The sequence below is a fragment of the Stegostoma tigrinum genome, chromosome 27 (genome assembly GCF_030684315.1).
Source record: "Stegostoma tigrinum isolate sSteTig4 chromosome 27, sSteTig4.hap1, whole genome shotgun sequence".
Classification (NCBI taxonomy): Eukaryota; Metazoa; Chordata; class Chondrichthyes; order Orectolobiformes; family Stegostomatidae; genus Stegostoma; species Stegostoma tigrinum.
In genome coordinates this window covers 28,206,056-28,225,503 of record NC_081380.1, presented here as the reverse complement: position 1 = coordinate 28,225,503, position 19,448 = coordinate 28,206,056, and the positions used below count along the sequence as shown (strand labels likewise).

The window sequence follows — 19,448 nt, the reverse complement described above, 5'->3', positions numbered from 1 at the left end:
AAAATTTTGAAATAGGCAGTGTTTGCTAATACGAAGAATCAAAATAATATTTTTGGGAGTGGTGGCAGTGACAATTTTGATACATAGAATATTGCTAATGCTAGTAAGCATGGCAGCTAGGTGGGAATGGGATTAAGAGAGCAGGAGGTTAATCACAAGGATGAAATTTTATCAGAAACAACTTAAACAGAGATGGCAGAAAAACTGTAAGAAGATGACGATCAGACAGTGGAAGAGTTTAGGTTAGCCTGGTGAACAGTGGGCAACGGAAGCAGTGACAGCTGAGCGAGTAGTCCCAACTTTGGTGACAAAGAAATCCATATTGGGCAGAAAGATGCGAGGAAATGCAGACTTAAGGAGACAGTTGGTGGTGAAAAGAGTGTTCCAGGGTGATCCTTGAGTAGTGGGCAATTTTAGCACAGGCAAATGAGGCCAAAACACATTAGGTGCAATCCAGTGTGATCTGTATGGATTGTTAAACCATTTGTTTGAGAAAGAAATTCATGTCTGCACCCCTTAAGCATCAAGGAGTAAATCTGTTGCCCATATCAAACGAAATGGTTGAGTTGAGGGAACGTTAAGATATTGCAGCAGATGAGGATTTTGGAGATGGCAGTTAAAAAAAAAAAGTTGATCAAGTCAACAAGTGCAAATTGTAGGAAATTGTTGGCTAAATGTCTAAAGGATTGGGATTTTGGAAGTGAATTTGTAACTGATCTATAGCAAAGGTTTTTCTAAGGCAGTGAAGAGCAAAGAGTACTATATGGATATGTGAGATATTAAGTAAAGGATGGTAAGTGAAGCTGGAATGATAGAATCCTTACAATGTGGAAGCAGGCCATTTGGCCCATTAAATCCACACTGATCCTCTGAATAGCATCCCATCCAGACCCAGGCCCCTATTCTGTACCTGTAACCCTGCATTTCCCATGGCTTACCCACCCAGTCTGCGCGTTCCTGAACATTATTGGAACACTATTAACAATTTAGCATGGTCAGTCCACCCAACCCACACATCCTCAGACTGTGGGAGGAAACTGGAACACCCAGAGGAAGCCCATGCAGACACGCGGAGAATGTGCACACTCCATACAGTTGCCCGAGGCTGGATCCAGTCTAAGTCCCTGGTACTGTGAGGCAGCAGTGCTAGCTACTTAGCCGCCGTGGTGCCTACCAGTAAATCAGTTTAGAAAAATCTCAAATCCTTAATATATTTTAGATCTTTTTAAATTTGAAGTAAACACAGTGTACTTCTCAAATATGTATCAAACCACGAGTTATTTTGTGTGCTATAATTCTGAGCCACACTGTACTATGTTAATGTACATTCCAAGCCATATTTCTATTTTACTGCATTTTAATGTAATTTTTGATGGTCTATTTCACTTAGTTATGATCTTTCTCCTAATTTGAAAAATCTCCTGAAGAAGTTGAACAAGCATAAAACTGGGAGTGCAGGTAGCCCATTAATTAAAGTTCTGTGATGCTTTCAGCAATGTGATTTCAAAAGCACAGCCTTGAGTTTAAGGGCTGCCACTTCTCAATTTTTAATTTGTTTTATAATCAATGATTAAAAGTGACCTTAGCTTTGAATTTCAGAATTCAGTTGGTTTGCTTATTTTCACAGTTAATTGAAGAAAATATTGTTCTGTGCCAATTTTGTTCTCCACGTTTTCCTTATGCTGTTTAACTGTGGCTCATGTATAGAATTTTAATTGAATTTGTTTTGTTTTAATTTTTGTTTTCCATGGAGACAACATCCTTTCTTTTATTGCCTATTTTCTCTACTACTTTTCTGAAGGATTTAATACCATGATGGGCGATGATTAGATATATGACTGTTGCAATCTCACATTGAAATGAGTGGATCTTATTTTGACCGTGGGCCTCAAAACCAAGTAGCCAAATGATCATAGCCAAATTTAATACTACGTTGTCCATATGCCCCATGCGTACTTCTGTTGTGGTTATTGGATGGTAGTGGAAGAAGGACTCCTGATTTTATCTGACCAATTGACATGTTGTCTTCCCATTGAGCTTTGCTAGTTTAGTAAATACCAGAAGGCAGTTCTTGTGCTCAAGTCCACGTTGGATAAATTTGTTGCATGACATGGATGAAATTGCTTACTTTTTCTCATTACTCTCTGTCTATCTAGCTTGATACACACACACAGTTGGATCTTCGGTTTGCTCGACAAGAATTGGCAAGCTACTTGTAAATAACCACCATGGCATACCTTTTGATATTCCCTGCTCACTTCACTTCATTTCCCACTCCCTGCCCACTGCTTCCCACCGCTATTGAAGTGTAGTTTTCACTCACTTCTATTGACCTCAGCAAATCTCAAATTGGGAGTAGATTTGAACAGAACTTTAATGACCTCCAGTCATTTGAGACTCTTGCATCATGTCACCACCACTCTATTCTAACTATCAGTTCTAGCCAAAGTAGGAAGTCTTCATAGAGAAGGGCTTCATGTTTCCTGTGCTTCCTGTGATCTGAAAGTGTTTTGTTCTGTTCAATTTCTTCATAATGTTTGACCTTGTTGAAGGACCACACATGTACAAAATAAACTTTTTTAAATAGAACTGCGCAGCACCTAGAACTTGGCAACAATCTTTCAAGCAATGCTGACTTGCCAATGGGAAGTATTGTATTATTGTGCTGGATCTAGTTTAACGTATGTAAACGTTGAAAACATGATGTTAAATGATCCATATTTGTAATTTTTATCAATCTGGAATCAAAATAGCAGAGCTAACACAAAAGCCAGAAATTGGAGCAATTCACTTTAACTATCAACAGTGTTTTCCCACTAAAAGGACTCCAAGAACAATTTGCTCCTAGAAGATTACATTGGTGCGACTCCTTTTATGATCAAAATGAAATGGCCATAAATGTTATATTTCTACCATCAGGCAGAAGAAAAATAAATTATTAGTGAATTGTTAATTGCTGTAGTTTGAACTGCCTTAAATAAGGTGCTTAGTCTATCTTATGCACTATGTGGCTTAAGATTTTGCTTTGGAATTTGTTTTTTAATTGAACAATATTTAGTAAGACAAATAACTTCTATGTTGATATTAATCTTGTCTGTAGGAAGCCTCATTTGAATATCTGCAGAACGAGGGAGAGCGTTTGTTGTTGGAAGCTATGGATGAGCTGGAAGTAGCATTTAACAATACTAACGTTCGAACAGACTGCAACCATATCTTCCTCAACTTTGTTCCCACTGTTATCATGGATCCTTCAAAGGTAGCTACTGTCTTTGAAATTTTATTGACAAATTAAAGAAGTCATTTCTAGTATGATGCACTAATTTACTGGTCATTCTTTGTCAGAAACCAGTAGGTCAGGAGCATCCAGTCTGCTATTAAAACCATGGGAATGTGTGCCTTATGATCTCTGAGAACACATTTGTGTTTGTGGGCTCATTAATTTTGGAGGAAATTAATATTATCCTGCTTTTCAGCAATTTCATGCTGTTAGTGAAGAGATGAAGCATGTCATCTGATGGCCGGGTCAAGTATTGTCAACTAGAGAGATCCTAGGGCTTTTGTGGAAGTGCACAGGTGACAGTGCACACTGTCAGCTTATTGTTAGTGGTTTGTATTGTCAAAAATGTGTGTCACATGGGAAGCTGTTCCCGTTTGTATTCTTTTTATGTTGTCCATGACATTATATGGAATCTCACCTATTTGAATAATATTTTTAATCAAGTTTTCAACTTAGTAATTCAAGCTATTGTAACATATTGGAAAGCTTCCTGTTTCTGAATTTTAAAAAATGGTAACTTTGAGGCTAACTGTATGTGGTCCCCTGAAATTAGATAATCCCTAGAGTTTATGATGACAAAATCATATTGCCTGTGGTGCCTCAGTTGCTCACCACTTTGTGATGTGCCACCATGCCTATCAACAGCAAAATGCGTCTGATTTGATCCTTGCACTCTGCTGATCTCAGCAGGGAAAAATTAAGTTGCACAAACATACATGGGATAAATGAAAGATCCTTATTGCTATCCATCACCACTTCTTTTGCTGCAAAAAGGTTCCAGCTTTGGTAAGGATTCACCCCTTCAAGTCAAATAGCCTGTCACACTAAAACAAAACGTAGATGATGGTAGTCTGAAAGAAAAACAGGAATTGCTGGAGAAATTCAGCAGCGTTGGCAGCATCTCAGGAGCGAAAGCGGAATTAATGTTTCAGGTTCAGTGACCCTTCTTCAGAACTGAGGAGGGACTCAAATGAACAAGAGTCACTGTAGCTGAAACAGTGACTCTGTTTTCTTACCGCTAATGCTGTCTCTCCAGGTTCACAGTTTAGCAACATGCATGGTGACTGATGGCCTGTTTGGGTCACTACATGAGCAGAAACCACTACATCCAGGATATGGAAAGAGAATTAGGAGGCGAGCAAATGAAGTATTTTCTGAGCTGATATTTGACTATAGTTGAAACAAGATAGTGTTTGATCCAATAAGCATAGAAAATGCTGGTAACATTCAGCAGTTCTGACAGCATTAATGGAGAGAGAAACAGTTAACATTTTACATTGATTTTTAACATAGTATATTTCAAATGTACAGTGGGGGCAGCTTGTGTTTTGGCATAGTGGCCTCCTTCAGTAAACCTCCAATGGATGAGAGTCCTGAGCATTATGTCTCTGTTCCTTCCTCCAGATAGAAGAGTCTGTGCGTAGTATGGTGATGCGATATGGCAGTCGTCTTTGGAAATTGCGTGTGCTTCAGGCGGAGTTGAAAATAAATATTCGCTTGACACCTACTGGAAAAGCCATTCCCATCAGGCTGTTCCTGACCAATGAGTCAGGGTATTATTTGGATATCAGTCTGTACAAGGAGGTGACAAATTCCAGGACTGGACAGGTAAGAGAAGTTGAGGAGTAACTTACTGACATAATGGAATTTAAATTTTTGTTTTTGAAAGCTTGTTTGGAAAGTGCTGTCAAGACAGACAGGGTGTACCACTTTTACAATGTATTTCTGGTATTTCGTAGGATTCCCGTTCACCATATCCGGTCGATTTTCTGAGATTGGAGTAATTTATCTAGTTGTAGTGGGGAGATCAGCTGTCATGAAGTTGGAGACTGACTGTGAAGAAGCTCTAGCTACTGTTCATGATAAGAGTAAGGGCGAGAGTCAAGGTGCTATACAGTTTGTAGTTTAAAGGTAAGAAGGGAAGTAGTAAAGTGGATGGAAATAGGCAGGGAGTTACACGAATAACAGAGCATAGTGGCAGAACAGGCAGCCACTGATGCTGACGTGGATTGTCAGGAGACTGCATCCGAAGTTAGGTGAGATGTTGATCCATGCAAGAATGATAAATTGGTGAAGCTCACTAAGGTAAAGGTGAGACAAAGCCGATAGGTGACCAGAAAAAAGAATGAGAGTTTTGAAGTCTGCGCTTAAGAGAATACAGTGCTTGGATAGAATAAAGTTGATGGGTGTGCAGGAGGTAGTATGGGTAGGTTAGGTGGGTGGGAGAACAATGAATATCTTGACATATGGAAAAATTGAGGTGATAACGGTGGCTGTGAGAGTATTATGCAAGCCAGACCTCTGGGTGTTGTTGCAGTGGTCTAAGATTTTGGAGATGAAGAAAGAATACTATGGAGTTAGACGGAAATATTCCTTGTATTGTATGTATGATGTAAGTTGTGTGATTTATTATATTTTAATGTCATTTATTTTGGATGTGTATTGCTGGTAATACTGCTTTCTGATGGTTTAAGTTGAATCAGGAGAGACCAATACCATGGTGTTGTACTGTGAAAGAAAGGCCTGGGACAGTGTTGGAAACAAAGATCCCTGAGAGATGCAGAAAGATGAGAATCATTGCTTGACACAAAATGTCAGTCGTGAATTTGACCACAATGTTTTGTGACTGACCAGGACAAAATCAGATTGGGATTAGGCAGGGTGTGTACTTAATTTCATTTAGAATCATTTTGTACAGAACGCCGTGCAAATTTTGACTGATCAGAAAAAGTGCTTGTGAAGTTTGAGGTCATTCAGTTAGCTCTGGAAATGAACAGTCAGCTTGTTCAAATGGCAAGTGATTTTGAACTTGTGACCTCCGAATGAGACACCACTGGCATAGCTGTTACACCTTGCAGAGTGATGAAGCAGAGAATGCTGTAGATCTGCGGGAATAAAGCTTTCAAGATGAAAACAAGATATGGAGAAGAGCAGCAGATACATCAGTGGCAAGACAAACGTGCAGAGTTGAAAAAAATGTTTGAGAGTGTGGGCATAGTTGCCCTTCCTGAATGTAGCGGTTAGTTGTAGGTTGAGTGGAAGATTGCCAGGTTAATCCTGGACTTCAATGGTCCAAATGCCAAAACATCAATTCATGATACCCCAATCTCTCATACCTATGTTGCAACTGTATTACAATAGTGTCCCAATCACTCAGTGTCATTGTTACCCTTCTAAATAAAAATGTACATTTTGCATTACTTCTTGAACCAACTTGGTATTCATCATTTTAATTTATGAATGCTTGAGGAATTGAAAGATTCTCTTGCTGGAACAATGGTTGAGCTCTGCTTTTTGGTAATTTGCAACCTGACCTTTTATTTGATATTCTTCTGATCGAGTTCATGATAATGAAATTACTGAGTATACGTCTAACAGCCACAGCAGGAGGGAGATGAGAGCAAAAGGAGTGATTTAATCTTCTGTGTTCTCTTAGTGCTACTGCTGTTCTTAACCACAGTTGCTGTGGCTCTTTGTACAGCTTGATTACATTAACTCATATCACAATGGCTTCAAGGCAAGCCCTTACTTGTCAGTAAATAATGCCATGACTTTTTTTTCCACTTGTAATTGTGTGGAATAAGACTTTTTTTTCTCCTGGTGAAAACTCTCATTTTCATTATATATTGTAAATGACAAAAGAGGTCAGAGAAATGACTACTATGTAATACAGTAGAAGAGGAGATTAGAATGTTTGTGCAGGTAACCTCTGGTAGCCTTTAGAAAGATTCCTGTGAGACCACTCATACACATGATTGATTGTTTTCGTGGCCAGCTGCTGATGAAAGATATAGCCGCAATGGATTATGGCAGGGATGCCTATAGTGGCTCCGTTAGTGATGCACCACTAATCCTGAACCCGCAACATGCAGCAACTGATTAGACTGTGCTTTGATGCAGGCTCAAAAAAAGCCCATGGTCTGACTCTCAGTGGTGCAAAATAAGTGGTGAAACCTGAACAAAAAGAGCAGAAACATTTAGAAATAGAACATAGAACATAGAACATTACAGCACAGTACAGGCCCTTCGGCCCTCGATGTAGTGCTGACCTGTCATACCGATCTCAAGCCCATCTAACCTACACTATTCCATGTACGTCCATATGCTTATCCAATGACGACTTAAATGTACCTAAAGTTGGCGAATCTACTACCGTTGCAGGCAAAGCGTTCCATTCCCTTCCTACTCTGAGTAAAGAAACTACCTCTGACATCTGTCCTATATCTTTCACCCCTCAATTTAAAGCTATGCCCCCTCGTGCTCGCCGTCACCATCCTAGGAAAAAGGCTCTCTCTATCCACCCTATCTAACCCTCTGATTATTTTATATGTTTCAATTAAGTCACCTCTCAACCTTCTTCTCTCTGATGAAAACAGCCTCAAGTCCCTCAGCCTTTCCTCATAAGACCTTCCCTCCAGACCAAGCAACATCCTAGTAAATCTCCTCTGCACCCTTTCCAAAGCTTCCACATCCTTCTTATAATGCAGTGACCAGAACTGTACACAATACTCCAAGTGTGGCCGCACCAGAGTTTTGTACAGCTTCCCCATAACCTCTTGGTTCCGGAACTCAATCCCTCTATTAATAAAAGCTAAAACACTGTATGTCTTCTTAACAGCCCTGTCAACCTGGGTGGCAACTTGCAAGGATCTGTGCACATGGACACCGAGATCTCTCTGCTCATCTACACTACCAAGAATCTTACCATTAGCCCAGTACTTTGCCTTCCGGTTACTCCTCCCAAAGTGCATCACCTCACACTTGTCCGCATTAAACTCCATTTGCCACCTCCCAGCCCAGCTCTGCAGCTTATCTATGTCCCTCTGCAACCTACAGCATCCTTCGTCACTATCCACAACTCCACCGACCTTAGTGTTGTCTGCAAATTTACTGACCCATCCTTCTACGCCCTCATCCAGGTCATTTATAAAAATGACAAACAGCAGTGGACCGAACACTGACCCTTGCGGTACACCACTAGTAACTGGTCTCCAGGATGAACATTTCCCATCAACTACTACCCTCTGTCTTCTTTCAGCAAGCCAATTTCCGATCCAAACTGCTGTATCTCCCACAATTCCATTCCTCTGCATTTTGTACAATAGCCTACTGTGGGGAACCTTATCGAACGCCTTGCTGAAATCCATATACACCACACAACCGGTTTACTCTCATCTAGCTGTTTGGTCACCTTCTCAAAGAACTCAATAAGGTTTGTGAGGCACGACCTTCCCTTCACAAAACCGTGCTGACTATCCCTAATCAATTTATTCTTTTCTAGATGATTATAAATCCTATCCCTTATAACCTTTTCCAACACTTTACCAACAACTGAGGTAAGGCTCACTGGTCTATAATTACCAGGGTTGTCTCTACTCCCCTTCTTGAACAGGGGAACCACATTTGCTATCCTCCAGTCGTCTGGCACTATTCCTGTAGACAATGACGATTTAAAGATCAATGCCAAAGGCTCGGCAATCTCCTCCCTGGCTTCCCAGTGGATCCTAGGATAAATGCCATCCGGCCCAGGGGACTTATCTATTTTCACCCTCTGTAGGATTTCTAATACCTCTTCCTTGTGAACGTCAATCCCACCTAGTCTAGTAGCCTGTATCTCAGTATTCTCCTCGACAACATTGTCGTTTTCTCGAGTGAATACTGTTGAAAAATATTCATTTAGTGCTTCCCCTATCTCCTCTGACTCCACACACAACTTACCACTACTATCCTTGATTGGCCCTAATCTTACTTTCGTCATTCTTTTATTCCTTAAATACCTATAGAAAGCCTTAGGGTTTACCCTGATCCTATCCACCAACAACTTCTCATGTCTCCTCCTGGCTCTTCTGAGCTCTCTCTTTAGGTCTTACCTGGCTACCTTGTAGCCCTCAAGCGCCCTAACTGAGCCTTCACATCTCATCCTAACATAAGCCGCCTTCTTCCTCTTGACCAGAGATTCCACCTCCTTCGTAAACCACGGCTCCCGTGCTCTACAGCTTCCTCCCTGCCTGACAGGTACATACTTATCTAGGACACACAGGAGCTATTCCTTGAATAAGCTCCACATTTCTAATGTGCCCATCCCCTGCAGTTTCCTCCCCCATCCTATGCTCCCTAAATCTTGCCTAATCTCATCGTGATTGCCTTTCCCCCAGCTATTGCTCTTGCCCAGTGGTATATGCCTATCCCTTTCCATCACTAAAGTAAACATAACAGAATTGTGATCGCTATCACCAAAGTGCTCACCTACTTCCAAATCTAACACCTGGCCAGGCTCATTATCCAGCACCAAATCTAATGTGGCTTCGCCCCTTGTTGGCCTATCTACATACTGTGTCAGGAAGCCCTCCTGCACACTGGACAAAAACTGACCCATCTATAGTACTCGAACTGTAGTGTTCCTCATCACTGTTTGGAAAGTTGAAGTCCCCCATGACAACTACCCTGTCTCTGTCACTCCTATCGAGAATCATCTTTGCTATCCTTGCCTCTACATCTCTGGAACTATTCGGAGGCCTATAGAAAACTCCCAACAGGGTGACCTCTCCTTTCCTGTTTCTAACCTCAGCCCATACTACCTCAGTTGACGAGTCCCCAAACATCCTTTCTGCAACTGTAATACTGTCCTTGACCAACAATGCCACACCATCCCTCCCCCACTTTTACCATCTTCTCTGTTCTTACTGAAACATCTAAATCCTGGAACATGCAACAACCATTCCTGTCCCTGCTCTATCCATGTTTCTGAAATGGCCACGACATCGAAGTCCCAGGTACTAACCCATGCTGCAAGTTCACCCACCTTATTCCGGACGCTCCTGGCGTTGAAGTAGACGCACTTCAAACCAACTTCTTGCTTGCCGCAGCCATCTTGCATCCCTGAAACTTTATTTCGGACCCCCCTACTCTCAACCTTTTGTATACTCGGACTACAATTTTGGTTCACATCCCCCTGCTGAATTAGTTTAAACCCACCCAAATAGCCTTAGCGAATTTCCCCCCCCCAGGATATCGGTACCCCTCTGGTTCAGGTGAAGACCATCTTGCTGGTAGAGGTCCCACCTACCCCAGAAAGAGCCCCAATTGTCCAAGAATCCAAAACCCACCCTCCTGCACCATCCCTGTAGCCACGTGTTCAACTCCTCTCTCTCCCTATTCCTCACCTCACTAGCACGTGGTACGGGCAACGAACCAGAGACAACAACTCTGTTCGTCCAGTATGTTGATGAGCATATTACTGCATCCAACTTTGTGGGCTGAATTGTGAAGGAAAGGCCTTTCTCTTTCAGAAGTTGTTTGAATAAGGTAGCTATTAAAGGTGGCGGGATGTGTGACAGACCTGTTCATGCATATGGTATTTAAGGCAATGAAGCCTTGATATCGGCATGGAGTACAGGAGCAGTGATGTTCGGCGTCAGCTGTAAAACCCGCTAGTTAGATGTCAGCTAGAATATTGTGTACAGTTCTGGTGTCATACTAGAAAGGATGTAAATGCATTGGAGAAAATGCAGAAGAGATATACAAGTGTTGTTCCAGGGATGAGACACTTCAGTTATGTGGAAAGAATGGAGAAGTTGGAGCTGTTTTCTTTGGGAAGGCAAAGACTGGAAGGAGTTTTGATAGAAGTTTTCAGAATCATGAGGGGTCTGGCTAGAGTAGATAGAGTTTGTAAAAGGATTGAGAACCAGAGAATACACTTTATAAAGTGTTTTGCAAATGCAAGATGAGGGAAGTCATCTTCATACTGACAGTGGTCTGGTTTTGGAATGCAATACCTAAAACTAGTCGAAGGCAGGTTTAATTGAGGTATTCAAATGGTCATTGTTTGTAGTTAAATATTTACCCAGTATGAACAGTTATGGGAAAATACAGGAGTTTGACAAATGCTGAGACAGTCAATGTAGACATGATGAACCAACTGACCTCCTTTTGCATTGTAATAATTCTGTGATTCTATTCAAAATGGTGGAGTGGGAAATGGGTCCCTTAAAACACAGTTTCAAAACTTCACTGCAACAAATTACAAGGAGGCATTAACAAACTTAAAGATAGGCATATGACGAGCAAATTCATTTCAACATTCATAAATATTTGCTTTTAATAAAAATAGAGGTATACATTTCTTGAAAAATAAGAATTCAAATACAGTTGAGGATTATGTAAATCTGGAAGTATAATAATGCAAATCAACGAAAATTGTGATGCAGGTCAATAAGTTCAAATCGAGAGCAAGCACAAAGATTTATTTCTAGATGGTTAGAATTGAACACTAAAGACATGTGCTAAATCTGAGTTGCACTTTGATAAGCCCACACTTGGAGAACAGTAAAGTTTTTTGGGTCTTGATATTTTAGGACAAAGTCAGAAGCATTAAGGAGAATGTTAAAAAGAATTAGAAGGATAAGACTGGAAGTATAAGGTTCTTTTAGTAAAGGATAAACCAGTTGAATCATATCTCTGTTTTAAAAAGATGTCTGATGTGTGACTTAACAGAAATCTTTGAAATTATGAAATGTTATGATATACGAGACACAGAATTCATTTCCACTTCTGGGTAAGGGCACAACTAGAGAGCATCAATACAAAATAGCCATCAAAAAATACATTTGGAAATGTCTTTACCTAATACATGGTGCGAACGTGGAAGATGCTGCCATAAAGAGGAATGGCATATATGCCTTTAAGGAGATGCTTGAAAAGCATATGAGGGAACAGAGACTAGAGTAAGATGAGGAAGGATGTGAGGCAGCATGAGTATTGTAATTTTTTAATGTAGTCATATAATAAAACTTGATAACTTCTGAATATCAAAGTATTCCAAATACAGATACAGCAAATAATTACTTTGTTAATAATTGTATTGCTCCAATTAATATCTTTTCAGCAAATTTACATGCCAGAATGTAAAGTAACTCGAGAATTTGCCTTCCCAATTGATGATGAAAGGTAAATCTATTCACTCGTTTTCAGCCCTTGCAAAGGGCTGTCGCCATTGCCTTCATAATATTAGTTTGTGCAAAATGATTTCACTGGCACTGACAAAATGAGCTTATGATAGTTACAAAACAAACAGATTTGAAAGAAAAGCATTTCACCATTTTTGTCTTTCAATAACAGATCATGTTTCAGGCCTATGGGGATAAACAGGGACCATTACATGGAATGCTGATCAACACACCCTATGTTACCAAAGACCTTCTGCAATCCAAAAGGTTTCAAGCCCAGTCTCTTGGAACAACATACGTATATGACTTGCCTGAAATGTTCCGACAGGTAAATCTGACACTTTGAAATGCTGCTGTTTTCTTGACGAGAGCATAAGACATAGGAGTGGAAGTAAGGCCATTTGGCCCATCGAGTCCACTCCACCATTAAAATCATGGCTGATGGGCATTTCATCTCCACTTCCCTGCACTCTCTCCGTAGCCCTTGATTCCTTCTGAGATCAAGAATTTGTCGATCTCTGCCTTGAAGGCATCCAACGTTCCGTTGATGGTGGTTTGAGCAGAATCTGTTGTGTGTTTGTCAAAATAATTGTATCAAGTAGGACAGTAGAAAACATATAGCAACTGTCGAGAGTATCCCTACATTAGGGTGAGGAATAGTCTCCAGAGATTTCTGTTTCGGATCACTTTTCACACCTTTATTGAAAATGATTATTTGTGGACACAGAGGACAAAACCAAGGAAGATTGTGAACCTCTCCTCCTTTCTCTCCCCCACCTTAGCTAGGAATGACTATCAGAAGTTGGACTATCAAGGCACACATAGGATTGGTGACCATTTTGGGGAATTACTGCATAGCATATCTACTGTGGAACAGTGCAAGATGTCAATATTGGAGTAGAATGGCAGTAAGATGGTGGGAGTGACACTTTTAATGTTATAAGATACTTTTGCACTGATACGTTTTTCAGTTTTGAATTGGTTGATCAATACGTCCAGTGCTTAAGAAAGCTATTTAGTTCAATGCATCTGTACTAGCCCCATGAGCAATGAAAAATTAATTCCAAAACACTCTTATCTGTTAAGAACTTTACAAACTCTTCTGTTTTGTCATAATTTTCTTTAAGGTATTCAGTGGCCTGTCCTTGAACCATACTACATACCAATGCATTCCAGCGACAGAGTGTGAAGGAATGTTTGCTAATCTCTGTCCTCAGTCCCTCCCAAAATTGGTGATTGCCAGCAACTTAACTGGGTTCCTGTTTTGCTTCCTCCATCAAGACCTTTCATAACTTTCAACCTCTGTTGTAGGGAGAAATATCAAAGAGGAGTCTTGAGTTCTGTGGTAGCAGTACAGCGACCTTTATTCAGATCTCTTTTACCACACATTTGGAAAAGGCCAGAGACCGCTTCAAATCTGGTTTTGCGTGGGGACAAGTTGCCCTCTTAATCACAGCTTATATCTTTGATATATAGTATTGTACAACAGGTCTTTAGAATGCATTTAAGCACTCTTTAAATATTTATACACAATATTTCTATTAACTATTTTGAAACATAGTTTTCTTTTGAATTTTTTTCATTTTTGAAGTCTTTAATCAAACTGTGGACCTCTATGGAAGTGCAGGCCTATTTACCGTCCCCACCTGAAGAGCTGTTAACATTCACCGAGCTGGTGTTGGACAGTCAAGGTCAGCTCGTACAGTTGAACAGACTACCTGGAGGCAATGAGGTAGGTGTAGAGGATTTGGAAATTATTTTGCGTTGCAGCCAGTTTTCTACTTTTTACTAATCACAAATTAATTGGCACTGTTGTTGATTAACAACAAATGATTGAACGTCATCCGTTCGTTGTCATTGGTGGTATCGACTTGAGTACTGCTGATAAAGACATATTTTTGACTTGCACTTATCGGGATACTTCACAACATAGATAAGCTGCAGAGCTGGGCTGAGAGGTGGCAAATGGAGTTTAATGCAGACAAGTGTGAGGTGATGCACTTTGGTAGGAGTAACCAGAAGGCAAAGTACAGGGCTAATGGTAAAATTCTTAGTGTAGATGAGCAGAGAGATCTCGGTGTCCATGCACACAGATCCTTGAAAGTTGCCACCCAGGTTGACAGGGCTGTTAAGAAGGCATACAGTGTTTTAGCTTTTACTAATAGAGGGATCGAGTTCCGGAACCAAGAGGTTATGGTGAAGCTGTACAAAACTCTGGTGCAGCTGCACTTGGAGTATTGTGTACAGTTCTGGTCACTGCATTATAAGAAGGATGTGGAAGCTTTGGAAGGGGTGCAGAGAAGATTTACTAGGATGTTGCTTGGTCTGGAGGGAAGGTCTTATGAGGAAAGGCTGAGGGACTTGAGGCTGTTTTCATCAGAGAGAAGAAGGTTGAGAGGTGACTTAATTGAAACATATAAAATAATCAGAGGGTTAGATAGGGTGGATAGGGAGAGCCTTTTTCCTAGGATGGTGACGGCGAGCACGAGGGGGCATAGCTTTAAATTGAGGGGTGAAAGATATAGGACAGATGTCAGAGGTAGTTTCTTTACTCAGAGAGTAGTAAGGGAATGGAACGCTTTGCCTGCAACGGTAGTAGATTCGCCAACTTTAGGTATTAAGTCGTCATTGGATAAGCATATGGACGTACATGGAATAGTGTAGGTTAGATGGGCTTGAGATCGGTATGACAGGTCAGCACAACATCGAGGGCCGAAGGGCCTGTACTGTGCTGTAATGTTCTATGTTCTATGTTCTAATGTCAATGTAAATTGTAGCAACATTTTAAAACTGTATGAGAAGTGCATCCAGTGTAATGGCTGTGTTGACAAATAGAGACGTTGCCATGGAAAATGTAACCAGTTAGAGGGTGACTGACAGTTTCATAGATTCCCTACAGTGTGGAAACAGGACCTTCGGCCAACAAATCCATACAGAACCTTAGAGCATCCCACCCAGACTCATACCCCGTAACCCACCTCATCTACACCTCCCTGAACACCACAGGCATTTTAGCATGGCCAGTCCACCTAGCCTGCGCATCTTTGGATGGTGAAAGGAAACCGGAGCACCCAGAGGAAACCCACACAGACACGGGGAGGATATGCAAACTCCACACAGTTGCCTAAGGCTGGAATCGAACTTGGGCCCCTGGTGTCGTGAGGCAGCAGTGCTAACCACTCTGCCGCCCTGTAAGTTAGTTTATTGCCAAACTTTAAATTTAGACCAAAGCAGATTGATTCTGACTCTGACTCTGATCCAGTAGGCTTTGGGATAAATAAAATGAATACAAGGTGAAAAGCTTTAATACCTTCTCTGCACTGTTTCAGCTTTAGGTCTTTATTTGCCCTTGTATTTCTGTTATCTAATTTATATCTATTGTTAACGATTTTGATTTAAATGGCTTTGTTGAAATGTCACAAATGTTGGAATTTGGAACATGTTATCTAGCACCCTAAATGAAACAAGGAAATAAAGCCAATTTTCTTTGTTCTCCACTAAACTAGAGTATATTAACATTGCTCTGCTGATTCTTTGTTGAAGCCTGATTTTGCAGATGCTGGGAACTGTCCAGCACCTCACCAGGTCAATTTTCATGTAGGTGATTTGGCAGTGATTGTCAGAAAGCTTTTTGATTGCAGATGGGTGCATACATAAGAGTTTGAGTTTTGAGTTTGATTTATTATTGCCACAGGTACCGAGATACAATGAACAGTATTGTTTTGCATGCTGTTCAGGCAGATCGTAGCATACAAAGCGCACTAGGGTCGCAGAACAGAGTGCAGACTGCAGTGTTACAGCTACGGAGAAGGTGCGCAGGGAAAGATCAACGTTTTACGTTTGAGAGGTTCATTCAAAAGACTGATAACAACCGGACAGAATCTGTTCACATGTGTACTTAAATTTTAATATCTTAGGCCCAATGGAAGAGGGCGGAAGAAAGTATAACCAGGATGGGAGGGCTCTTTGATTATGATGGTTGCTTTTGCGAGGCAGACTATAGATAGTCAATGGATGCACGGCTGGTTTGCAAAACAAGAGCAGGAGTAAATCATAAGCTGCCTCACCCATAATTTGGCACTGGATGCAATCATGGCTAATCTTCCGCTTCGACTCCATTTTCCCACCCATTTCATACATTGCTTGATTCTCTGAAAGACCATGGCCTTATCGTCGTGGCCTTAAGTAGATTCAAACCTTTAGGGTGGAGAATTCCAGTGATTCACAATCTTCTGAGTAAGGAAATATCTTCTGATCAGTCCTAAATGTTAAATTCCTTATCCTGAGACTGTGCCACCTCGTGTTCTAAATTCCCCAGCTACAGAAAACCATCTCTGTGTGTCTAATCTGTCAGGTCCCTTTGGAATCTCGTATGTTTGAATGAGATTGTCTGTCCTGAATTCTGAAGTATGGGCCCAGTTTACTGTTCTCTTAACGTATGATAAATCCTCTCATTTCAGGAACCAATTTAATAAATCTTCACTGCACTGCAAGCATATCATTCTTTAGAAGGCGTAGGTACACTGCAGGTGTAGTCTCACGAATGTCTTACACAATTGTAGCAAGGCTTTCTTATTCATGTCCTCCAGTCTGCTATCAACAAAGACCAAGGTGCTATTTGCTGCCTTAACTTTTGTTGTACCAGCATGTTAACTGTGTTGTTTATGTAAGAAGCCTCTAGTCTCTCTGAACATTCACATGTTAAAAAAGAAGTTGTAATTTTATGAATGAATGAATGAAATGTGGTAGTAGTAAACATAGTACGCTAGTGAGTGGCTTGTAAAATTATGAATGAATGAGAGTGTGACAGTGGTAATATGGAGCGCTTGTAGGTAAAGAGCACCTTTAGTTCAACAGTAAATAGGCTTATGATATAATGTCTTTCAGAAACCACAGAAAAGGATATTTTAAGGCACTTGACCCTGCATTACTAAAGACATGCCACCCAGACCCCAGAAGCCTTGCTCAGTTCTAATCGATATAAGTAAGCGGGGCAGACCACAGGATTACCACGTTTAGAGCTGGATGAACACAGCAAGCCAAGCAGCATCATAGGAGCATTCCTGCTCTTCTGATGCTGCTTGGCCTGCTGTGTTCATCCAGCTCTACACCCTGTTATCTCATATTCTCCAGCATCTGCAGTTCCTCCTATCTCAGACCACAGGATATTCAGGGGCAAAGGTTACAAGATAAGCAACTGACCACATACCGCATGTTTGAATCCACCTAGTAAATATGTGATACTCAGTGATTGGATGTAACTGACTGCCTAGTTATTTGAATTATGGGCTTTTCTGACAACCGGCAATGGATTCATGGTCATCATTAGACCCTTACTTCCAGATATTTATTGAATTCAAATTCCACTGTCTGCTATGGTATGATTCGAAACCGGGGTACCAGAACATTACCTATGTCTCTGGATCAACAGTCTAGCGATAACACAACTAGACTATCAACTCCCCATATGATCAACAATCTTGCATATTTTCCTCCTGGTCTTGAAACCCTTAAACTGAGTCTTGTGGAACTGTACTAGTTGCAACCTGCCAATTTGGAAGTTGCCCCATTTATTTCTACTCTCTACCTGCTGATCATAAACTAATCCTCCACATATTTATATTACCTTCATCTCATCTGAGTTCTGGATGTTAACTTTTTGTGTGGCACCTTTATTGAATCCTTTGTGGAAATCCAAGTATGCTATTGCCTTCTATTTATCTACCTGATTATTAAATTGATAAAGAAAATATTATAAATTTATCAAACAGAATTTCCTTTTCATAAAATTGTGCTGAGTTTGTACGGTCATTGAACTTCTAAGTCCTAAAGCTTCCTTAATCATTTTAATTATAACAACTATAATTTTCTTGACCACGATGTCAAGGTAATTGGCCTGTGGTTCCTTGTTTTCTGTCCTCTTCGTCGATCAGCAGTATCAGCTTCAATCATTTTAAATTTGTTAGGACTACTCTACAATCTTCGGAATTTTGAAATTCATGCCCTGTGCAATTACTATATCTATGATTGCTTCCTCAAGAACCCTTGGATGTAGGCCATCAGGTCCTGGGGAATTATCAGCTTTGAGTCTGTAAAATTTCAGTTTTTTTATTTGCTAATTAGCCTAATCTGCAAATATTCACAGCCAGGAGGGCTCCTTCTTGCAAACTCAGGACACTGAGACATATTTTTTATGTCCTCATTGATTTTTTGGCTGAGACCAGTTAACTCAGCACAGACCACAAGGCTCCTGGGGCTTTCCTGCTGTGCATTGATAATAACCTCACTTGTGTGATAGCAGAGTTTTGTACTTACTTTCACAAAATAGTAGAAAAGGTTGCATTTATACAGTACCTTTCACACATTCAGGATGTCCCACAGTGTTTTCCTGTGAATTAAGTACTTTTGGAGGGGGCAGGGCAGGGCAGGGCAGGGCAGAGTAGGGTAGATGAGCAGACAACCGCTTGAGTGTTACTGAAACCTGAAAATACTGGTATTCTTGGCTCGGAGAGGTTTTGCTTCCCTGAAAGATGTGAGTAAATAGGCCAAATAAACTTGTGGAAGATTATCATCCATGAAGCATTGGAACTGAAATTATAGCGCAATTGGCAATAGATTTACAGGCATCCCTCCCTATTTCCACCCTTCCTGCTTATCATGATCTCAAACCCATCTTGTAGTGGGGCAAAATTTCAATTTCTAAATGCCAAGTTTATATACAATGGTTCCTAAAAGGATTTGGTTCACTGCTTGTGGCTGAGGTTCATTTTGGCAGCATTGCAAAAATTTTAGGCTTAATTTTTATCTACTTGTCTTATTGTAAGATATTTTTAAAAAACACTAAATTAGTTTGAGCTTTTTAAATCCTATCCATACAGCATATATTACCAATAGTTTTCTCTTGACCATTTTCATGTGTATTGCTATAACTGTTTCTTTAATAATGATCCTCTGCCCTAATGCAGAATGCATTGCAAAGAACTGAACACAGCCTCTCAATTTCCATTCTGTACTGCAGTTGATGAAAGCTGGGAAAGTGGGTAATTCCCGAAGGAGCAGAGCTTGCTCCTGCTTGAAATTACCACCAGCTCTGTGCTGCCTGGACTTGACCATGTAACGTTTGCACTGTCTTGAGCTGTTCAAACGGTTTGTAATATAGCACTGTAACATTTCAACAACTCCAAAATAAGATTTTGTGTTCTAATTAAAGAGAGAGGCTCCGGGTG

The 19,448-nt window shown here is 40.6% G+C and overlaps 1 protein-coding gene across 3 annotated transcripts in view; it reads left to right on the top strand.

Annotated features, from left to right (window-relative positions):
- acaca (acetyl-CoA carboxylase alpha) overlaps positions 1-19,448 on the top strand; it is a 291,257-nt gene that overhangs the window by 148,939 nt on the left and 122,870 nt on the right. For all 3 annotated transcript variants that reach the window (XM_048557580.2, XM_048557581.2, XM_059655196.1), the window contains 4 exons: positions 3,101-3,256; positions 4,682-4,885; positions 12,395-12,550; positions 13,814-13,954. In XM_048557580.2, coding sequence (XP_048413537.1) covers positions 3,101-3,256; positions 4,682-4,885; positions 12,395-12,550; positions 13,814-13,954 — 657 coding nt within the window. The remainder of the gene's footprint in view (positions 1-3,100; positions 3,257-4,681; positions 4,886-12,394; positions 12,551-13,813; positions 13,955-19,448) is intronic.